Source organism: Brachypodium distachyon, chromosome 4 (genome assembly GCF_000005505.3).
Source record: "Brachypodium distachyon strain Bd21 chromosome 4, Brachypodium_distachyon_v3.0, whole genome shotgun sequence".
NCBI classification, from domain to species: domain Eukaryota; kingdom Viridiplantae; phylum Streptophyta; class Magnoliopsida; order Poales; family Poaceae; genus Brachypodium; species Brachypodium distachyon.
This window is the reverse complement of record NC_016134.3, coordinates 32,472,681-32,497,467: the sequence shown is the minus strand read 5'-3', so window position 1 is coordinate 32,497,467 and position 24,787 is coordinate 32,472,681. Positions and strand designations below refer to the sequence as shown.

Sequence of the window (24,787 nt, the reverse complement as noted above, 5' to 3'; positions counted from 1 at the left end):
GAGACGAGGGAGTAGTAGTTGAGGGGATGGTTCAGATAGTCAGTAGGCAACGGGGAAAATGCATGGTTCCCAGTCAGTTTGGAAACCAGCAAGGATCCGAAAATAGGCCTGTGAGGCTTCACAACAACTTAAAACACACACACACACACATCCAATATAATCCAGGCTCCAGCAGAACTCATAGTAACTCAAACATGTCAACTCACCTGACAGTCAGGTATATGAAAATGAGAACAGAAAACATCAAATTATCACGAAGCAATGGCAAATACCAGGCCGGAATAGTACTATTGTACAGATGACGAGCAGTGGAGTGGAGTGCTAAATAATTTTCACCATCCTCGGTAGTGTGCATAGCAAAATCAGAACATCCACTGGATCAGTCATACAAATTCTACCGTCAATGATACCAGCTGAAAATTAGTTGAAAATATCTCATGGTGCAATATGCGTACCGCCGAGGGATCCAGGAGGAAGGGAACCAAGCGGATGCAACTCTCCAATTTCAGGCTGCAATCGACGGATAGATAGCACGGAAGCGTCGGCGCAACGGAGGGCGCTGTCGACCGCCGTCCGCGGAGTAGCGTGCGGCGGTGGCGGCGGGAGCTCGTGGGCGCTGCCGCGCTGGGAAGCCGGAATGGTGGTGTGGTAACGGTGTAACAAGGGTTGCTTGGGCCGCAATGTAGCGTTTACAGCCAGGCCCAAAACTAATTGTAGGAATGTTCAATTCGTAATAATAATTATACAGGAAGATCGGGCAAATAGATGCCGTGGTTATGAAAGCCCATCCAACGACGGTCCTATAAGGCCGATTGACGCCACCCATAACAGGAAGAACTGGGACATAGTTTACAAAACCGGACTATTCGCTCAAAAAGAAAAAATCAGACCTGACCGCCGGTTGAATCGTTTGTTAAGCCTACAGGACCACAGGACCGCCCCTGCACGGCTGCACCGAACAAAAAAAAGAAAGGAAAAACGACCGATTTTTTCTGAAATCGGCAAACTGGATGGTTTTGTATGATATCCCTTGTTAGATTTATTTTTGCGTGAAAGTGCAAAGATAACTTCGGAAACTAAAGACAATGCTATCTCTAAGTTTTCCGGTCGATCCCGATCCACTCTATAGATTATATTCCAATTGCCAAGTCTGAATTTTGCAGCATGCATTTTTATCTGTTTATTGCAACATTTATGAAAAAATATATTATTTTATCTGAAAAAACCTGATAGTGAACCGGTGAACCAGAGGTTCGACCAGTGTCACTCTCTTGCAGCATTTTCTCCCATTTCCTCTCCAATTAAGTCATTTGTCTCATGAACCGGCTAGTGCGAGTGCAGGCACCGACCACAGAGATGGTGGATCGAAAGTGGAGGATTGGACAACAAGCATACTTAAATTCTCCGGGTGAAAACCCTCGATCTCCCATATTGGCTTGATAAGGCAACATCGATATATGACTGTCATGACTGTGTTTAAGGTGTTGGCTTTAAACTTCGCTACGGGGTTAAAAATCCCATGTTTGACATGTTTGGTTAGACTCAGCAATAGAGGCAGCAGACGGCGGTCCATTAATGAAGGCATTGTTTTGGAGTACCGCGCTTTGTGTTGATCTTATGTTCGCTTTTGATGGATTTGGTCCCTAGCAATGGCTTGTGGTGGGTGACAGAGAAGACGACGGTCGAGAGGCCAGTCTAAAGAAGATGGCCTCCTATTTTTACTTTTTTTTGTAAGCTGATGGGTTATCCTTGATGCATGACATCTTTCTAATAAAAATATGGATGTGTGCATCCGAGTATGCAGAGGCCGGGAGGTTTTTCTTAAAAAAAAAGCCATGTTCTAAAAACATGGACTACACTTACATGGCCGGTTTCATCTCCTTCTCTTCCTATGGGCTCGGTTTATTCTTCTTTGTCTTCTTTTGTCATATGAATTGATTATTATCGTCTTCAAAACATACACAAGTTGCTTTACCTAAGATATAATCTCAGTCTCTCTCTCTTCCAAACCCTAGTCATCTCTCTCCCGAAAAAGGAAAGTCGTTGCGCATCACTCCTAGCAGGTGCCACCACGAGTCCCCTCGGCAATGACGCTATATATGGTGGATACGGTGGCGCCATCTGGTTTGAAACTGAGGTTTTCCTGGCTCTTGATCCACCTCGTCGATGGTGGAGTATTGGATTGGTTATATCCTTATGTTTTTACATATGGTTTTTGTGTCCTCGTGCTTCTTCTCCGATCGGTGAGGTTCGGCTAGCTTCGGCTTTGCCATGGAGCTAATGAGTTTAGGCCTCTCTGGATCTATCTGGTCAGATCTGGTGTGGCCATCTAGGAGCCCTCTTCGTCGTCGTCTTCACTGGGACGGCGGTCTGTTTATAGATCCTATCACTGGTGTCTTATGCCTCCAATCGACGACTTCCTGACTGCTACGTCAAGAATATTTTCTGGCTTTGACATGGTTCGAAGGTTTAGAAGCAATATCGAGCTTGGCTCCTGGCGCCAACATCGAGTGTAGGAGGAAGAAGGTCATCTTTTTCAAGGACTTATGTGTAATTTTTTCTTTCTTTAAAATGGCCCCTTAAATGTTTGTTGATTTAGTATGTGGTCTTGCCCTTGGTAAAAAAATATCAATTGAGCATTGCATGTACAGGAAAAATGTTCATCTCTATATAAAAAAAGTATGCGATCACGTACATACCCATGCTTGCTTGCAAATGAATGCTGTACTAGATCAACTTTCACTGCTCAAATACTGACCAACCAATTCTTTTCTGCCTAGTGAATGGTAGCTATGATAAAGCTGGCACCAACGAAATTATATCTACATTTTAGCGGCCAAATAAAATACCTAGCACAGTGAATCCATTTCGTCTTGGTACGTAGCAATGTCTGGAGACCACACAGAGTCCGAATTTCGCTTATACATTGCCATTTGTCACCTTCTCTACTAGTATTGTGACTACAAGGAAACTTGAGAAATAGTATGCTAGTAAGAAGAGAACAAGCAAACACGTCAAGTGTTTCTGGACCTTCCCATCAAACAATCTAAAATTTCTCAATCCATGGAAGTCAACAGAAGCAACCGAAATCAAGGTGCTTGAATTCTGTAGTGCACTGTTTGCATGTGCACATATCATTATTATGACTACAGGGAAACCTTAATTAAATGTATCCATTTAAGTTACTTCCATTCCATACATGCATGCATATGTCTTCGCCTCTTCGGCAAGATGATATGATATCACCAATTTTGTAGGTTTATGCTTTGGAATCTAGTGAATTAATTATACCGAACTAACATTAAGCTTTGACCTTCATGGCATGTTACAAATTAACAGTCCTAATTAGCAGTGACAAGTACTTGTATTATTTCAAGTCCCTTTCAAGAAAAAGGAGAAAAACGTATGTATATATGTATAGTGTACCAACTTTAGTTCTCACGCTCTAGTGCCGGCCATCAATGGACGGCTTAATGAATTCTTGTCTTTCCTAATTTTTCACTATCACACGTACGGCCTCCCATGATGGACAGGACAATAAAAGTCTCTACAATTGTGCACATCAAGTGACAATTGCAAGTGATTAAACGCAATATTATTTTTCTATGGATGAAGGTCTGGTGTTTAGGAGTCAAAATTAGTTAATAAAACCATGAAAATTATACTACCTGCCATCAATAATGTGGCAGTTTGCGAACTGAGCCTAACTCAGGTGATTGGTTCCTTGTGGTGGAATCAGACCACCCAGGTTCAAGTCTCCGACTTGATGTGGGTGCACGTACCCGTCAACTACGAGACGCATGTGGTGATTTCGTCAATTTCAAGATGATGTGCCGGACCAGTCTTTCGGAGGTGCTCGTAGGAGTAGGGTGTGCGTGCGTGTGTTCATAGGCGTGAGTGTGCGTGCGTACTTGTGAGTGTCTGCGTCTTTACTGTCTTTATTGTGTTTCTAAAAAAAAATGTGGCAGTTTATCAATAGACCGTGGATACTATCTGTCGAGAACCCAGGTATAGCATGCTGCAATTGAGGAAGGCTTGAACATTGCCCTGGACAGAACTGACAAACTGATTGTGCTGAAGCTGTTTCCATGATCCAATCTGCTAAGGAGGATAGATCACAACATGCCTTAAGAGTGAAAGAGATTAGCCGGCTGTTAGAGAGCCGAAATGTCACGATTCGTACCGTTAGTAGGACCGAATCAACTGTGTTAGCCACATCCTAGCAAATCTGAGTAGAATTCAGAACCAGACTGCGTGTTGGATTCGCCACTGTCCGGATGATATAGCCGAGGCTGTAATTGCTATTGATAGACTGGTTATATTCCGATCCGAGCAACTAATTAAGCCCACGAGGATCAAATCCCAGGAATGACATCATGTATGTCTCGCCAAGGCGGATGATTATCTTCGTGCATGGAAGTATCCACTCATCAATTAATCGTATTTCGGAAAAAACAACTATGTTAAGTACTACTCCCTCTGTTCCATAGTATAATGTGTATAGATTTGTGCACTTACATCAAGACAACTCTCGTTTCTAGTGGCTGAGCACTTATATTGGATTAATAATAAATGAATGTGAGTAGTTATTGGCCGGGTGCGAGTACTCAAGATTTCTACTCTCTCCGTCCCATATTAAGTGGCGTTTCATTACACGTATCTAGACGCATTTTAATATATAGATACGTTCATATTTAGACAAATTTGAGTCATTTAATATGGGATAGAGGGAGTAGCTGATATAATAACTATACTTGTATTTGATAGAATAAATAGTAAGTTCTTTTAGCAAAAGAACAATTTACAAGTTTAGAAAGTTATAAGATCATGGTATAACATGATGTGCTCAAAGGTCAAGATTATCTCCCATCAATTCCCAACAAGAGCTTATCTAAAGGGACATGTGGAAGAGACCGGTCCTGGCGCTCTACCATAAAGACAGTATATTTTCAGCGGTGCACGTGTAGTATATGGGTATTATTAGTCGATTATGGTTGGTGAGCACGTGCCCATCAGATTTTTCATTGAAGCAAACTAAACTCAAATCTTGGAAACGTTGAGGTTTTCCTAGAGAAAAACAGAATGAAAGAAACCTTGGACAGACCTTGGAAAAGGACTTGGGTTAAGAATAGATGAGATCTGAGTAAGATTTAGAACTTTCTGAAGTAATATGATGTTTTAACCGAAAGTTGAACCAGAGAGTAAACATAATAAATTAATAACATGCAAGTTAACTCCGTTAATGAGAGCGCCTTTTTTCAGGGGTTATATGATGTTACTGCCACAAGGTGAACAACCATGCCTCTTTCGTTTGCTGAGCACATCTCCAAACACTCGCATAATTAGTGGTAGTTCTAGTTGTGAGAGAGGGTACACATGGAAAGTGAATAATGATCTCTCATATACTCGTGCCGGGGTGCAATTTTTTAACGGTTAATGTGGCATGATCTACACCGTTCATTAGATGCAATCCGACAACTAATTAAATGCCAACCCCCCTCACAAAGAACTAGTTAATTAGGATTATTAACATTCTAGTTTTGAGTGACCTCGCTACATTTTCTCTAACATGTTACGCCATGATATTCCAATCAAACAATTTTAGAATTACGTATATATACCAACAAATCTGTGGTACGGTTTTTGTGTTATGTCACATGCATTAAAGTTATAAGAATTTATATGGTACTCCATATTTTTCTCATTATATGCCGTATTAGTATTGTTAAGACAAAGCTTTATTGGACCAAGAATTACTTCTTTAATAATTTAATTTATATAATAGGAACCATCATTAGTAGTAAATACATTCAAGACGAATCTAGCAATATAAATTTCACATCATAAAAACCACATATTAACAAAGTAATCCTTAATCAAAGTACATTGACCTTTTTAACTACTAAACACAATATGGACTTTTTTTTTAGTAATTACGCCTTTTTTCTTGTTGGCTGGCTTGGCCTTACTAGTTTATGAGTAGTCACGAAACAAAGAGCCCTTCCTTTTCTCCAGGTCTTTACGGATATCTTCTTCCTCATATTACTTTAGTTGTACGTAGATTGTGAACTTCATGACCACTCAATATTTCCATGTGGAGAGTAAAAAGAAGAGAGGTGAAGGTACGGCAAATGGTTAACCAAGTGGAAAAGGGACAAAACAAATGTTGTTAATAACATAAAAGTTTCTCTTTGTTTACTTCTTATAAACTTTTAGTTTTTAGTTTAAATGGTCAAATAGTAACTTACATGTCAAATTCATCTTACATAGGTCAACACAACTAATTTGTGATCAGTGTTCTACATAATGACAATGAAATAATTTTTTTGGCAAGAAACCAAACAAGATTGCAGATGGATATATATCTCAAATGGCCAAGTTTTACTTTACAAAATGTCGGGTTATAACTTAGAAGATGATGCAATGTGCACATTGATGGTGACGAATGAGTTGAGAGGAAAAATGTTCTCTTTGTTTACTTCTAAAAACCTTTTAGTTGTGAGTTTAAGTTTCGGATGGGGATACCATAAGCCACATATTACATGTCAAATTCATCGAAATTTTACCCTGAGAACTAATTAGTGACCAATGTCTTGTGTAATGATAATCAAACAATATTGCAGATGGATACATATCTTACAATTGCAAAAAAAATTATATTTACATATGGATATATATCTCGCAATGGCTAGATGAGCTTCTTTCTCATCGATGGCCTCACATTTTCTCATTTGCTATCAATGAGGACATTTCGGTGGCACATAACCACCATATTTAATCAGACAGAGCTCAGTCAGGACCATGATGTCTGGTCATATTCATGGAGTAAGCCTGGGTTCATCACACACGGGCTTACTCAAATCTCATTGGACATATCGATATTCAGATCGCTTTCTCATGGAATTGGAAATCTTGTTGCCAACATAAGCACAAGGTATTTATATGGTTGCTCCTGATTAATCGATTAAACACCAGAGCTATGTTTCAAAAGAGGAATTTCCATCTTCCCTCTTATGGATGTGTATTATGTGGCAATCATGGTATTGAGACCAGATATCACCTCTTTTTTGAATGTTCATTTGCGATGGCATGCTGGAATACATCTGCACTTATTTTATTTCTCATAATTCCATCCATCAAACTTTTTGACCCTCAAGAATAAGCTGAAGGAACACTTTTTCATGGAATTTCCATTCTGATATCATGGAGCATATGGAAAATTCGAAATGGTTACATCTTCCAGGCAATTCAGCCAAATCTCTTCAGATGCAAGATTTTCAAAGAGGAACTAAACTTGGTTTATCATAGAGCAAGAAGAAAGACTTATGCTAATTTCTAGTTCTGGACAGATCGATATATGTAGATAATTTTTTTCACTCCGTCCCTTTGTATATATACTACTTCGTACCTCTGTTCAAGTTTATAAGACCCGTGCATGTTACTAGGTCATCAATATTTAACTGACGAGATAAAATTATACTATGACAAAAAAGAAACTTAGAAGATGTCGGGATGTGCACACTCATAATGACGGACTAGCAAAGAGGAAATTAAAAATGTCCAAAGTTACTCCTATTTTCCTACCGCCCCCTATTAGTAGGCTATATAATAGTGCTTCTAGTTATTAATGAAGTAATTAGTAGTAGAATAGTGGAGTACTCCGTAGTAACTTTGAGTAGAAAAAAGGTCAGTCCTAGATCCTTGTTTCAAGACACACACATACTACAAGGCCATTTTTGGATTTGTGCAGTATTCTATTGGAAGAAAGAGGGGGCGAAAAGGTGAATCTTTGCTTTTGTTTGATGCCCAAGAAGCCATCTATGTGCACAGAACTCAATAATACTCCTAGTGGCAACTGGTGCCCTAAACTAATTTACTTTGATGGATCTGTCACCAGGAGTACCAGCATTTCTGTTAGCTGTATACAGCCAAACATATGCATATGCACTCGGCTTAACGGGTCGTCTTCTGGTCTCCCTCAAAATTTCAGAACGTACTGTATACTTCTTACTGGAAACAATGCTTATTCACAGAAAAAAGTTTTACAATTATATGCATGTTCAAAAATGATGTGGTGATAAATTAAACTTCTCTAGAAATACTCCACAGTTAATTTTCCATTTTAAAACAAATATATTTATTCTTTGATGTGACGCTGTAAAAATGCCTTAATTAAAAGTAATGTTACATGAGCAGTTCCAGGTTGTATAAAACCTTTGGGTGCACTCAGCCCTACCGAGGAAGAAATTAAACACTAAAAAGGAGTGAAATTTTGTCTGAAGCCTCCTCAAAATGGGGAAAAACTAATGATGGATTGCATCGAAGAAGCAAGCTAGCTTGCAAATCAAATGCAGTAAACAAAGTGCTTAACAAGTGTATAAAAGACTCGACAACAACAGTAATTTGCTTAGTTCCGAAGGCCTCAATCCCTCTCCCCAGGGGGCTGTCTACCCTGAGGCAGCAACTCCATTGGTCAGGGTGACCTTGGTACTGTATAATAATTCCATTTGCATCCCTCCTTATCAATCTTGCCGGCCAATTAAAGTGAAGTACTCCACTAGATGGTACTAGAAGAATTTTGGTTTTGTCGTTGCATCAAGATCGTGTAGTCATACACACACATACACAAGAGTATCTTCTGACCTCTGTGTACACTACCATAGGATAATTACGGGTTCAACAATATATCAGAGCCAAACACCCTGCTTAGAATTAGCCACAGATGCATGTGAGTGACGCCGTGGAGGAGACGCAATGCATCCGCATGTACCTTTGACATTGAAATTGAAGGATATGCATCAAGTGATAACATATACTAGTAGTATTATTACTCTTTAAGATCGATTTGGCCACCAAACATATATACCCAATCCGATTACGCATCATGCCAATAAACAAACATCTGATCGTACTACGTACGTGCAATGCATTCCTCGAACACGATCTCGCCATCCACAACTTAATTATAGGGCCTCCCTTAATTGCCCTTTTGGCATATCTATTTGCGATCGATCAGTAAAGGGTAAATTATGGGTCGGAAGGCATACATGTCACTGAGATGCCCGGCCGTGTGTCACTAACATGTGTAATTTTCTTCATCCTAATGACAAATGTGTAATTAAATTGACAATTAACGTAAATGTGTAAAAAATCTCATTCATCAACACCGCCATAGAGAGATGTGAACGTATAAAGAGCATCTTCAAGAGCTTCCCCATCCCATGCCCAATAGTTAAATTTAGGGATTTTGGCCAAAAACAACCCTCCAACAGATGCCCCATCTCATTCCCCATCTCTAGCCATCCCACAAATCGAACTCAGGATTTCCCATATTGAGGAGTGGAATGGGGATTACCCATTTCTATCTGAGGTAAGAGACATAAAGGAAATGGTGAGAGGGAGAGACTGATCATCCGTTAGTTTGTCTTTTCTGAATCTTAACGAGATATAGGAAATGAAATATGAGGGAATCTGTTGGAGAGGCAAAGGATTTGGGGAGGGTATCTTTTATAGGGAACCCCTAAATACAGGTTTTGGGGAAGCAAATATGGGAAAGCTCTTGGAGATGCTCTAAGAGACATGAGCGTAGCCAGGGAGAGAACAGGGGTTTAGCCCCTTAACAATTTTGTTTTCGTGGTATCTTTATCTTTACCACTACCTCCGTCCCTAAATATAGTAAGTCATAACTTTGTCCTAAGTCAAAAAAATTCAAATTTGATCAAGTTTATAGAAAAATCTACCAACATCTATAGTTTTAATTTTTTTTGTTAATCTTTTGTTATATATCTTTTCATAATATACTCATTTCATATTGTAGATCTTGGTAGTTTTTTCTATAAATTCGGTCAAACTTGAAGAAATTTGACTTAGGACAAAGTTGGAACTTCTTATATTTATAAACGGAGGGAGTATTCATTAATTTACATTTCGTGGTGATGGTACCTCCTCACCTATTACAAAGATAGGCCCCACCAAATATAATAGTCACTTCGATATTACTAAATCTGAGACACTTATTATGCATCGGAGGGAGTATAATATTCCGATTCCAAAATACGGCAGAGATCATATCTAATTTACAATCAGTATTGATTTTCGGAAAAATTGATCGAAAAAAGAGAGAGAAAACTAAAACAAGAAATATTCCTTACATAAAAATTATTTGATCAACTAAAAAATAAAATAGCAAAATGAACTACACAGCAACGTGGGTCATTTAGCTAGTATACATAGCATTATTTCAGAGTAAAATTTTTACGAAACTGATCGAAGGAATACTCTTTGTTGCCGGCCTCCTTAATTATGCCAAAATCATGTCTCCATCCCTGATTGGACCTGATAAGGGAGCTCAATATATATAACTGTGATCCGATGGATCGAGGATGTCCAATTTTCAAGGTACAATAACATAGCAAGTCACTCACCAGAGAGGAGAAATTAAATGATGGTCGGATGTACGTGTGTACCGTGTACGTACCCAGTAACGTGGCTGGCTGCGTCTGCGTGCGTTGCTTTTCGAAATAAAATGTGCAGCTAGCCAAGTCGCGTGATTGCTGGCGTTTGTCGCCGCCGAACACGTAGCCCTCGACGGCGACGTCCTTCCAATCGTCCACGCATCCCAGCTGCCTTAACTATTCTCTGCAATGTACAACATGTTCGTGCAAATTAAACACATAAATTTACTTCTATTTTGGTGTTGAACAACATGCCATGGAACCTAGCCGCGTTTGGTATTGTTGCGATTACGGTAATCCGAAGTTGTTCATCAGCCATCTCTGTATGCAAGTAGAGTACTCTATCTCGTTGTTTTTTGTAACCTTCTTATTTTGGTATAATTAAGAGGACAGAAAATGAGCTCAATTATGGAATTGACGATTTCTTGCTAACCGAAAATTACATTTACGGTCCATAAACTTGGCGGATGGAAATAGCTTAGTGCACAAACTCGCAAATCGTACCTTAGTTTCCTAAACTTTGCTAGATTAAGGCACTATTTCCAGGTACTAATTAATTACACACATTCACCAATACATGCATACACAAAATGTAACGTTGTTTACAATCGATATCAACAAGTTTTTTTTTCCTCTCTAGAGCACCGTGTGCAGGTACTTCTATTCTTACGAAGTTGTATTTGGTTTACGAGGTCTAGTTGGGGGAATTAAATAAAAGAAAATCTGCATCATGCATGTACGTACATGTATGCACATATGAATATATATACTTTTTTAAATTAGACACCCGTGCGTGGAGGGCCAGGTAAGATTAATTCAAAGCACTAATATTAACAAGTGGGCGGCTTTTAAAATTAGGGCATGAAAAGGAGTGAGATGTTCGCCTCACCGTTGCTTGCGAGTCGTTCCAACCCAAGTTGCACGCTTGCTCAGACAAAAAGAAATGATCGAGGCTCATCATCTCAATCGGAAATAAAACAAGGATTTAATTAGAGAAATGATTTGAGGGTGATGCATGCATGCATGAAAGACACCATAGTATTTTAGCAATTTGATTGTCGGGTGACGACGGTTGATGGTTGGTTGTGCACTAATCGTGTATGCCTGGCAGATTGGTTTTTCAGCCTTTTAGCTCCGGAACCAAAACTCTTTTTGTTTGCGACTTTGCGTGTATAGCTAGCTTGTCCATCTCTTAATCGTGGCAAAATTATCTCTCCAAACATGGATGATGTCACAATTAGGGTGGATTTAACCAAAGCTAAGCTTGGACCAGATCCATACTTTTTGCTGTGAACATCGTTACTTGGGAAAAAAACGTACTCCTTTTGTTCCTAAATACTTGTCCTGGTCTTAGTGCAAACTTCCTATGTACGATACATGCATATCTAAATAAAGTTGCGACACTTTATGCTGGACGGAGCAATAGTACTGACCAAAACAAAGTGATTAATTGGTATCTAAATAGATTAACCGGCCGGGGTTCCGTGAAATTGTAAGAAAGCAGACATTTGGTCAAAGGACATGCATGCTTGATTGCTTTTCACTCCTCTTGCACCACCGTTTCCATGCGAGCGTGACAGATCAAAGTCATTTAATTTGACGTCCAAGTAAACCAGCACAGCCCTGACAAGAGCTAGCTTACAAGGAGACGGCAAGCCACAAGGTCATTCTTTTCTTTTCTTTTCTAAAAAAAACCCTGACTTAAGGCCGGCCACGGAAGAAAGATCGGAGAGCGAGCGCTAGGAGGAGGCACACGTGGAGAGAAGCGCCACGCGCGGCACAATGGCCATCGGCAGCAAGTGACCGTCCGCTGCACTGCAGGGTGGGGCCGGGCCGCCGTGGGACCCGGTCATTAGTGAGATTTTTAAGGATCGGTCTCCGCGGGTATTTCCTGGCGGGCCCCCCACTGGAAGGTGATCCCCTGGTCCTGACACGCATCAGCGGCCGTGCGTGCGCCCGTGTGGGCCCCACCCCCTCCACTCGCTTGTGAATGCAACGCTTGTCCGCTCCTTATTTCTGACCAAACAACCTCCGTAACCAGATACTAAAAGAAGCAAACATTCGAAATTATAGACTTCCCTGTTGCACATGGAAACCTGCTGGAGCGCATGGCGTCTGTCGCTGCTGTAGCAAGTCCTTATTACAGCTTCTTTTTTTGACAGCATAAATCCTTACAGTTACAGCTGGTTAGTACTAGTACTACTACAACAAGATTTGACTTTTTCCAAGCCTGCACAACACCAGGCAAAGGGAGAAGAAGGAAGGCCAAATCTGCTGGTTTGGACACGCTTGTTTACCTTGTCATTTGTTAGATCAACTAATTAACATCTACCAGAACATGGGGCACACTCAAATTAACTACTCACGTAAATCCATAAATTTCGTACCGTTAACAGTACATCACCTAGGAGGAAGGATCGATACTGCTCTCCAGTAGTCCCATGAGAGGCATTGGGTGACAGCCACTGTGCTCTCCAGCTAGCTATACTAGCGGCCATGTACAGACGACGTCCACCGCGCAAGGACAACAATAAATGGCAGGGAATTGCGGCAGCGAGCCAGCGGCTGGCCGTAGGCGTGTGCGTATTTATTCTCAGCATGGCCCTCTCGTCGATAGGCCTCATCAATATGCCAAGTTTTCATGGAAATGGAAAGCTTACTATTTTGGCCTCCATATAAATTTCTGGTTTTAATATCTATTTTGAAAAATACAGTACAAACGGCGGTCAGAAGCACGCACCATTCATCCCTAAGAATACACGCAGTAAATTCTATTTCTACGAGCACCTTTGAAGGACTGAGCTGACAAATCTTCAATTTGACGAACTCACCACATGCGCCATGAATTGATGGGTACGTCACTCGCACCGAAAAGAAACAACCCTAAATCCAAAAAATGCGAACACCATAAGAAACCAACCACCTGAGGTGTATGCCAACTTGTTTCGAGTTTTAAAGTTTTATTGTACTATAATTGTTCTAAACTCACATTCATCATCAATTTGTTTGTACTTTTAGGTTTTTGTTGTACTTACCCAGTTACCCACCATCATGCCATAAGTTGTATTTTCTATTACTGAGTCAAGAGACCAAATTCTGGGTATTGAGTTCTGAGGACCTGACTTAGCTTGGAGCATATTAGAGTTCATGGATGAAAAATAAATGTATAGAACAAAAAGTACCTTTTTCTAATCATTTTGTATCATGGTAAAAGAAATACTCCCTCCGGTCGGAATTACTTGTCGAAATATTACATGTATATAGACGTTTTTAAAACATAAATATATTTTCGCAAATTCGAAACAAGTAATATGAGTTGGTAGGAGTATTTTCAGTAACCATGCATCTTAATCAAGCAACTTCTAAAGTAAATATAAACGTGGGTAAAACTGCTAGAAGAGGTGATCCTCCTTCCATCCGCGCGGAAGAGACCACGATAAATTTGTATTTCTTTGGTATATAAGCTAAGAATGGGAAAAAGTTTCTTCACCAAATGAACAACTTTTCCATTATTGCTTTGCTTCACTTGTTTCACAAAAGAAAAGAGAAAAATGAACTCTGTGAAAGCTCCCTACGCTCCGGAGTCCCGATAATTATTTATAACTAATACTGAGTAGCTTTTAACTCTTCTCTTTATACTCCACCATCATATGATACGAACATCAACCTGTGACCATCGGGTTAGATGCTTTGGATTCTTTTGTAAGCTGTGACCTTTTATTTTTGATTAGTTTAAACCGTAACTAGGAAGAAGCGTCCAAGCACCAAAGGTGCTCCATGTAACTTTTTACATCAGCTGTACTACTAGTTTAACCGTAATTAGCTTCCTGCCTAGCGCCCTAACCTACTTCCCCTTCCCTGTTCAACGAGTAGTTTTCTTAGGTTATGAACTCTTTGGTGTTTGTTATCGTAAAAAATTACTCTTTGGTGTTGTCTTAAAATAATCAGAAGGCGTACATTCTGTGCCCTTAACCAATAATAGGAAAAAAAATTAATTTGTGCAAAGTATGGATAAAGAATCTGTGTAGTAACAAAGGTCATGAGAACACAATAAACAAATATTTTTTAGCTTATTGATGAGAACACATTACATCGAGTTACTTTTCGGAATAAAAGTATATGTTTTTTTTTCGGACATTATATGGTTTGAATTACTTCATATATGGAATATATATATGAGAATTCTGTCTTTTGGGTAAAAATTAGGGGCAGAAATGTTGTTATGCTACCAGTAAAATACCATGAAAGATCTGGAACCATAGATGGACCCAACTTGGAATACCTAGCACATGATGAAATCAGGTGTATTATTATATGTTTTATTTTGTGTAGCAACGCACATGTCTTATACTGGTCATCGTTGAAAAACAAAATCATACACCTCACTTCATTATGGGGTGAAAAATAAAAATGAATTCAACACAAGAATTCCTGATCACTTTTCATCCACTGACCCTATAAATTAAAGAGGCCCTTGGAAATAATTTACCAAGGAAAAAGGAAAAGTAAATCTACAAAATGACCGTGTTTGAAAGTTCTATAAAAAATGAGCCTAGTGCAAAAGTTTAACAAAATCTAACCCCTTTGCTCGAATTGCATGTGATTAAGTAATTAACACTATATAACTTGGCTTTGATTTTTGGCAATTTCAGGAGCAATAGATGTTTTAGGGGGTCAACGTTATAGACCATTGTTGTTGACCCTGTAAAACTAAAATTCAGGTCTCTGGCTTTGACCCTTCAAAACTAAAATCGATATTAAAGGGATCAACGTCGTGGTCAAGGCAATAGACCTGGGCGTTGACCTCATAAAACATCAAATGCCCACGATTTCTTCTTTTAACGCCGAGGCATATGGCACTAACTTATTCATGCTAAGATGCATCAGAGAAAGCAGCAACCAGTCAGTGGAACCAACCTAAAACCCTAGCCGCCATATTGGGAGAAAACTTTCTTCTCCAACGATTCTCCTTTTTTGTGATATCCAACCTCTGGAATCTAGTTTTGATATTTTGCTTATTAGGTTCGTGTGTTCTTGCCGATGGCATCTCAGCGGTGGAAACAACGTCCTCTAAAAGATTGGTGTACTGGCTTTGTCCTCGTCCTGGCATAGGAGTCACGGTTTATATACTCCATGGAGTCAACGGTTCTGGTGGCTTGTCTTTTCATAGTTTTTTGTCATTTTTTTTGTTGGTTCACCAATGGAGCAGTGCTTTCGCAATTTGCTTGCGAGGGGGTGTCTCTTCAGCAATGGTGCGTTCAACAATTTTAAGTTGTTAATGTATGAGGCGGGAGGCTTTTAAAACATATGAGATTAGTCCAGCTCATCGGATCCTGCAATCTCGTCACTAAATAAATGAAGAAATGTCAAGATACAAAATGTGGGCCAATTTGTCCGAAGGACCGTGATACAGTTTTTAGTTTAGTTAGGTATCTTTGTTTTTTATGTTCTTTTCGATTGTATACACTAATTGTAGATCGTTATTCTAAAGAAAATTAGTCATGTCCAATGCCATAGATGATGGCATTGAGCAAAAATGTCAGATCTGTTTAAAGTTTTGCACAAGGATTATCTTTAGCCGAGGTTTTAGAAAAAAATCGTCATTTTATAAAAAACACAAATACTCCTATTTTTTAAAAATCGTCTGGAGAGAAGTAATCTTTCCCACAAAAAATTGAACCGTCCGACGTGAGACCTTTGGTCCCAGACGTGTGTCGTACGTGCTTGGAAGGAGGAAGAGAAGGAGGAGATGCCCAAAAGCCGGGCTCAAGCTCGGGAGAATCAAATCCCAAGTTTGACCGGACCCGGATGCTGAGACACACAGATGCAAAAAAAGAAGCAAGAAAAAAAGGTGAGCATTTTGAGCACCCAAACTATTTCCCCTTCAGCCCCTCACGGAAACAAAATATTATCCTTCGAAACTCGCGGAGTTTCTCCCTTCCCCCGCGAATAAACAAACTCGGCGCCCCCCTCATTTCGGGGCCGATTGCCGTCGCAAGCAAACAAGCCAAGCCCGTGGAGGTTAAACTAATGGCGGTTCAGTAGCTCTAGCCAGCGCCCCTCTCTCTCTCTCTTCCCCTCTGCTTAAATAGTTAAGTGTAGGCCTGTGCGTGCTTCCTCTGCTTCTGCTTCTCTCTCTTCTCTTCCTCGCCTGCGATTCTTGCAGCAGATAGATTCTGCTGTGGACTTCTCCGAGCCTGCGGGATTTCTTTCTCCATTTCTTGATGAGGTTCCCGGCTCGCAGGCAGTTCTTCTCCCATCCGAGGTTGGTACTTCGTTCTCGGCTGCGCTTTGATGATGTTCTTTGTTGGTTCCGTTGTTGCGAATGTTTGGCTGAGTGTTGTTGGTTTGGAGGTTGGGAAATTAGACTCTGTTTCTTGGGCTTTTTGGTCGGTTTTCGTTTTCTGGGGACATTTTTTTTTGTTCTTTATGCTCTGGGTACAATTCGGGGCTTGGATTTGTTTCATGGGTTCTATTCTATCGATGGATTGTGAGACGTTTTGTTTCGTTTTTTCGGGGGTTTAATGTGTGCAATTTGGACATGGATTTTTTTTGCATTTGCTGCGGTTCTTCTTTGGTGCTTTCCCTTGCCAAGATTCCTTGCGTTCTTCTTTTTGTCCTGCAGAAGCAATTCGTGCTGCTAATTTGGATGGAAATTGTGTCTCTAAATGATGCGCTAAAATTTTCGACAAATTTGCAGAGAAATCGCAACCCAAATCTTCTCCGTCGACATATGAAGCCACCTCCACGAACTCGGCAGCAAGCAACAACTTAGCGCCCACCGCCGGCGCCGCCATCTCTATTTTCTCCCCTTCCTTCAAATTGACGCAGACGACGCGAAGCCATGGCCGCTGCCCCGACCTTCACGGCGGCCTTCTTCTTCCTGCTCGTGCTGCTCCAGGTGCCGGCGCCCGCCATTGCCAGCGCCGAGGAAGCGGCGGCGCTGCTCGCCTTCAGGCGCGTGTCCGTGACAGCCGACCCGCGCGGGGCTCTCGCGAGCTGGGCGCCGGCTAGCACCGGCGCGAACTCCACCGCGCCGTGCTCGTGGGCCGGCGTCTCGTGCGCGCCGTCGACCGACGGCCGCGTCGTCGCCGTCAACCTCAGCGGCATGGACCTCGCCGGCGAGCTCCGGCTCGGCGCGCTGCTCGCGCTCCCGGCGCTCCAGCGTCTCGACCTCCGCGGCAATGCCTTCTACGGCAACCTCTCGCACTCGGCGTCCTCGTCGTGCGCGCTCGTGGAGGTGGACATTTCGTCGAACGCCTTCAACGCGACGGTTCCCCCGGCGTTCCTGGCGTCCTGCGGCTCCCTGCAGACCCTGAACCTCTCGAGGAACTCCCTCACCGGCGGCGGGTTCCCGTTCGCGCCGTCGCTGGCGTCGCTCGACCTGTCGCGCAACCGCCTCGCGGACGCCGGCCTGCTCAACTACTCCTTCGCCGGCTGCCATGGCCTGCGGTACCTCAATCTCTCAGCCAACCTCTTCACGGGGCGGCTGCCGGAGCAGCTGGCGTCCTGCAGCGCGGTCACGACGCTCGACGTGTCGTGGAACCTCATGTCCGGCGCGCTCCCGGCCGTGCTCATGGCCACGGCGCCGGCTAACCTGACGTACCTGAGCATCGCCGGGAACAACTTCACCGGCGATGTCTCCGGGTACGACTTCGGCAGGTGCGCGAACCTCACGGTGCTTGATTGGTCCTACAACGGTCTAAGCAGCACCAGGTTGCCGCCAGGTCTCGCCAATTGCAGCCGCCTTGAGGCGCTCGACATGTCGGGGAACAAGCTCCTCTCCGGCTCCATACCCACGTTCTTCACAGGCTTCACTTCTCTGAGGCGACTGGCATTGGCCGGTAACGAGTTTGCCGGGCCGATACCGGGGGAGCTGAGCCAGTTGTGTGGCAGAATCGTCGAGCTGGACCTGTCGAACAACGGTCTGGTTGGTGCATTGCCAGCGAGCTTTGCAAAGTGCAACTCCCTTGAGGTGCTCGATCTTGGAGGGAACCAGCTCTCCGGGGACTTTGTGGCCACTGTCATCAGCACAATCTCCTCGCTCCGCATGTTGCGGCTCTCCTTCAACAACATCACTGGCGCAAACCCGCTGCCGGTGCTCGCGGCAGGGTGCCCATTGCTTGAGGTGATCGACCTCGGGTCCAATGAGTTTAATGGAGAAATAATGCCGGACCTGTGCTCATCACTGCCTTCTCTGCGGAAGCTGTTCCTCCCAAACAATTACCTCAATGGCACCGTCCCCACATTGCTTGGCAATTGTGCTAATCTGGAGTCCATTGATCTCAGCTTCAATTTTCTGGTTGGCCAGATTCCACCAGAAATAATTACTCTTCCGAAGCTCGTTGATCTGGTTGTGTGGGCGAATGGCCTATCTGGCAAGATCCCGGACATTCTATGTTCCAATGGCACTACATTAGAGACACTGGTGATAAGCTACAACAACTTCACTGGAATCATTCCGCCGTCCATTACAAGATGCGTGAATCTCATCTGGGTGTCGCTCTCCGGTAACCGTCTCACCGGGAGTGTGCCTCCAGGCTTTGCAAAGCTCCAGAAGCTCGCCATTCTGCAGCTCAACAAGAATCTGCTCTCTGGACGTGTGCCAGCAGAGCTTGGCAGCTGCAACAACCTCATATGGCTTGACCTCAACAGCAATAGCTTCACTGGCACGATACCATCGGAGTTAGCAGGCCAGGCTGAGCTCGTTCCCGGGGGTATTGCGTCAGGAAAGCAGTTTGCCTTTCTTCGGAACGAGGCAGGCAACATCTGCCCTGGTGCTGGTGTGCTCTTTGAGTTCTTTGGCATCCGTCCGGAGCGTCTGGCTGAGTTCCCTGCAGTGCACCTGTGCCCATCAACAAGGATTTACACAGGCACGATGGATTATACATTCAGCAAGAATGGGAGCATGATCTTCCTCGACCTCTCATACAATGGCCTCACTGGTGCAATACCAGGGAGCCTCGGGAACCTGATGTATCTGCAGGTCCTTAACTTGGGCCACAATGAGCTCAGTGGTACAATACCAGAAGCATTCTCAAGTCTGAAATCAATTGGTGCACTTGACCTCTCAAATAATCAGCTAAGTGGTGGCATACCCTCAGGTCTCGGTGGTCTGAATTTCCTTGCCGACTTTGATGTCTCCAACAACAACCTGACTGGTTCAATCCCTTCATCTGGCCAGCTCACCACATTCCCGGCATCCCGGTATGACAATAACACTGCTCTTTGTGGCATTCCTTTGCCACCCTGTGGGCATGATCCTGGCAGGGGAAACGGGGGACGAGCTTCACCTGATGGGAGGAGGAAGGTCATTGGGGCAAGCATTCTTGTCGGAGTGGCACTCTCTGTGCTCATCCTTCTCCTGCTGTTAGTCACACTTTGTAAACTGAGGAAGAACCAGAAGACTGAAGAGATGAGAACCGAGTACATTGAGAGTCTTCCAACATCTGGCACGACAAGTTGGAAGCTGTCAGGTGTTCCGGAGCCATTAAGCATCAATGTTGCAACATTTGAGAAGCCGCTGAGGAAGCTCACCTTTGCACACCTCCTCGAGGCCACCAACGGATTTAGTGCCGAGACCCTCGTAGGCTCAGGAGGGTTCGGTGAGGTGTACAAGGCCAAGCTCAAGGATGGCAGTGTTGTGGCCATCAAGAAGCTCATCCATTACACAGGCCAGGGTGACAGGGAATTCACTGCAGAGATGGAGACTATTGGCAAGATAAAGCACCGCAACCTTGTCCCACTGCTCGGATATTGCAAGATTGGTGATGAGCGGCTCCTTGTGTATGAGTACATGAAGCATGGCAGCTTAGATGTTGTCCTCCATGACAATGACAAGGCTATTGTGAAGCTTGATTGGGCAGCGAGGAAGAAGATTGCAATCGGTTCGGCGAGGGGCCTTGCTTTCCTCCATCATAGCTGCATCCCCCACATCATACACCGGGACATGAAGTCAAGCAATGTGCTTCTTGATAACAACCTTGATGCCCGTGTGTCGGACTTCGGGATGGCAAGGCTGATGAACGCACTAGATACACATCTGAGTGTGAGCACACTTGCAGGCACACCGGGGTATGTGCCACCTGAGTACTATCAAAGCTTCAGATGCACGACCAAAGGCGATGTCTATAGCTATGGCGTTGTGCTCTTGGAGCTCCTCTCAGGGAAGAAGCCAATTGATCCGAATGAGTTTGGAGACAACAACCTTGTCGGTTGGGTGAAGCAGATGGTTAAGGAGAACAGAAGCAGTGATATATTTGATCCTACACTGACCGACACAAAATCTGGAGAAGCTGAGCTCTATCAGTATCTGAAGATTGCTTCTGAGTGCTTGGATGATCGGCCAATCCGAAGACCAACCATGATTCAGGTCATGGCAATGTTCAAAGAGCTACAGCTTGATTCTGATAGTGACTTCCTCGATGGATTCTCAATCAACTCATCCACGATAGACGAATCAGCAGAGAAATCATCGTAATGTTTTCTGATTTTTGCAGTTTTTCGTTATCTGGAAGGATAGAACAGCAAACTAGCTCAATTGTTTTAGCCTTAAGGTAGAAAAAGGTAGTCTCCTCCAGTTCGGTCGGAAAAGTTGTAATTTTGATTCAAGCATATGTACATAATACTTGAAAGTATGAAGGGCAACACGATGGCAGTGTTAATCCTCTCCCCCCAAAAAAGCTGTTATCTTAAGCTGGAGAGGTCGGTATGTTCCTTTGAATCGAATAGCCTGTGTTTCAGCATAATTCCTTGTTTAGATTTTTTAGAATGCAGTACAGACTAGGCTTTTCTCAGCTGCATGTGTTATGACTCTTATTTGCACATTTACCTAACAAAATCCATCATTTGCAAGAATTGACCTTCTCGTTGACACTTTGCTGACAGTTCTGAACAAAAAGAGAACTCCAGAAGATTAGCCTGTGGCATGTCCTTTTCCTATTTCTGTTCTGTTGACCAGCATTGCTCTCTTTCTTTGACAATACAAAGCTACAACCAATAATGCTGATCGTGAAATCACAAGTGATGTGTAACATTGACAAGTATTTTAGATCAAACATTGATGTGGATATTTTGAGCAATATGGATATTTATGTGATGACATGTATCTTGTTTCGACTTAGTGCTTTGCTAGTGGTGTGCTGATCCATTAGTTTCTTATGTGAAAACATGACGTGAGTTGTGTGAAACTTACCCTGAGTTAAGACGTGGACTTGTGCTCGTACTGGTTATTTGTGTGTTCGCTTTCAGGTGTGGCCGGAGCTAGAAGTACGTGGTCGATGACGGGATCGAGGGACGAAGCTTGGGAGAAGCTGAGGTCAAGGGATCAAGGTCATGCGGGACGTTCGCGCAAAGGAATAATGAAAGTGAAGGCTACGATGATCCGGGAGGGCACCGGTTTGTCGTACGTTGTTTATACCGGAGATGTACGGTATTGGAGATATTCGACACGTGATGGTCAAGTTTTGAAGACATCACAAGAAGAGTTGATGGCATGGTGTGGCATCGACGTGACTACATGTAGGTCCAGCCGTGGCTGGATGAGTGCTGTTTAAAGATTAAACAGTAGCGTCCTGAAGATGGCGTCCGATGGAAACATGGTCCACATGAAAGTTGTGCGCGTCGTCGAGACAAACAACTTTGCTTTTGGAGTCATCTCAATCCGAGGTTGTATGCGGGCCCCACGGGCAAAATACCGACCGGGACTCGGTTTAGGGTCGCGAATTTTCCCTTATAAATAGAGGGCGTCCTAGCTAGAGTTTTAAAAAGGACGTGAAGTAACTCAGAGCTTTGGATCTAGATGAATTCTTGGAGAGTTCTTGGATGCATGGTTGCATCTTTTGTAATCAATCGACATCGTTGTAATAAAGAGATTCGTTGGCGGTGTCATCTCTGTTTTTCTCGGATCTTCGTGGATTCTTCGTGTTAGATCTTTCTAACACTTTGCTGCAGGTTTATCACGAGTTCATAATACTTTTCTGCAGGTTTACCACGAGATCAAGGAAGATCGCAGGAAGATCGCGATTACTTCATCTTTCTTGTTATTCCTCGAAATCGATTATAGATTAATTCTCATAACTTTCTGTCAGCTGTTACTGATTTGATCATATCTTTTGATTGGTAAGTCCAATTGAGCTTATTCTTCTTGCGTTGGTTAGATAATTTCAATATTTTTCTTTTGCATACTCATACGTATATTTTGGTTCATCCAATTAAAAGTTACGGCTGTTTTACTATCACGGACAGAACGATCTCACGCTGGTGTCAATATCTGGGAAATTTAGTCCCTAGATTTTGTAGACAGTAGTACGTGAACGATGGTACTAGACATTTCGACATATTTATCTTTGTCTGCTTGTTGAATGATTTCTGGGGTGGCAAAGCTGAACAACAGAAAGAAGCTTTTTCAGTTCTGCAACTCTGGTACTAAATTCCTATGCACTCTTTCTGCTGACAGGGTCTGAAATGGATCTAGTGGACATGGCAGACTGCTTTTCCAGCAGGTAGTTGTGGACAAACTGAGGAGCAAGAAGAGATAAGGCATGAACCAATTATACGTTTGTTTAAGGCTGCATCAGGTTAGTCATTGATAAGGCATCCTTGCCTACTCATCTTGGCAGCTGGAGAATCCGTCAGTATGGTTTATCTCATTCTCATCCGTTCTTTAGAATTTGGCAATATGGAAACTTCCTATGTTTTATTTTATAGACTGGTAAGAATGCTTTTCTTTTTTCTCCTTCTTTCAATACTCATACCTGTTGGTTGAAGTCAGTCTTGGAGGACGTGTTGTGTCAAAAAGTGGCTCCTCTGGCGTGTTCATTCATACCTGAAAACACTCCCTTTTCTTTCTACCTTTTCTGCTGTCAAAAGTGGTTGCGTTTCTGTTCAGATTTAGCACATACTTTTGGACTTTGAATACATTAATCAGGTTGCTTACTGACTCTTGGATAAAAGATTAGGACCAAACAAGTGGTGCTGCAGAATTGTCAAGCAGGGCATAGTGTAATCCATGTATTTTTCTTTAATCCTTGTGTGTCATTATTATTTAATCTCTAAAGACGATAACCATACAACTTTGTCCAGACAAAACTTTTGGAGGCAGCAGAGCAGTTGAGTTGAGCAAGCAAACCCAGTATCGCTTTCATCAGCAGCCTGCTATTGATTTCAGAGGATTTGGTAAATATTATGTTAGGTAGCTGAGCTAACCAGGACGATAATGAAGACATCCACACGTGTGCTGCCACGATGCACACGTGCCGCCCTTTTCCGTTGTGAATCAGTGACCCGTTCCTGTTAAGCACTACACTTTTCGTAGGCGTCCAATCCGGCAATTGAATCAATCAAGCAAAGCAATCAATCATCAAAGTTTATGTTGCGTCAAGGCGGGAGCGTGTGCTCGATCCTAGTCTATAAACTTTGGGTACTAATTTGGCCATTTTAACTTCAGTTATTGTGCACTGATATATACATTTCGTCTGTATTCATCACCATGTTCCTGGACTGATGTAATTAAATATATAAGGGTCTTTTGTGTGATTGTAAATTCCCATTAACAAAAAATCAATTTTGCATTTTGTGTAAAAAATGTCTAGTGACAAAAAATTTGCTTTTCTAGAGCATTGTAATTCGTTCTTTTTCCAAGTCATTAAAATATTTTTTACTCTATAAAATTTCTCAGCTTATAGTACTACGTAGGACAATTGAACGTCTACTTGTGTCTGTTTCTGAATTTGTGCACCTTTAAATTCATTTTGGTTTGCTGCTCACCTGGGGAATCCTCCCACCTTACCTTTGTCGTGGAACTTTCATGATGTCAACTTACAATTCCCGACACTTATTATGAATTAGAGAGAGTAGCACCATGGCCAAAGCAAGCCCATCGCAACAAGTCTGAGAAGAAGCGACACAGGAGTGGACTCGGCCACCTCTGAAATTCTATTCACGACCATTATCATGACTGCACGCTACGATGCCCTGCTGCCTGCTGGGGCTATGATCCGGAATCTGGCAATACATCTGTAGACAACTACAGCTGGTACCATGAGCTTGCAGTCCGGAGAAGGCTAGCTGTACGCTCACAGTGCCAAGTGCAGTGCAGAGACGCCACAGGCCTTTTTCCCAAACACGGTGGCTACAGGTGTACCAGGAAAAGAACTGCACAGCGAAGAGAAAAGACAACACCGAATAGTCTGAACATTTGTCGGACGCTATCACCATTGCAATCTTCATTACATTCTCTGTTGTTGTTCCACTCATACTTATGACAGTGCGCATGGATCGACTCTTTTAGATGATCTGGCTTTCTTTTCTTTTTCTTTACTTTTATACAGTTA

The 24,787-nt window shown here is 42.7% G+C and overlaps 1 protein-coding gene across 1 annotated transcript; it reads left to right on the top strand.

The window, feature by feature from the left end:
- Positions 1 to 16,427: 16,427 nt before the first annotated feature.
- Positions 16,428 to 21,182, top strand: LOC100835156 (brassinosteroid LRR receptor kinase BRL1). The gene is made up of 2 exons (XM_003577898.4): positions 16,428 to 16,719; positions 17,155 to 21,182. The coding sequence occupies exon 2, from the start codon at positions 17,299 to 17,301 to the stop codon at positions 20,932 to 20,934; it is 3,636 nt and encodes a 1,211-aa protein (XP_003577946.1). The 5' UTR covers positions 16,428 to 16,719; positions 17,155 to 17,298; the 3' UTR covers positions 20,935 to 21,182.
- The last annotated feature ends 3,605 nt before the right edge of the window (positions 21,183 to 24,787 follow it).

Coding starts and splice junctions, on each gene's coding strand:
- LOC100835156 (XM_003577898.4), top strand. CDS start 17,299: ATGGCCGCTGCCCCGACCTTCACGGCGGCCTTCTTCTTCCTGCTCGTG.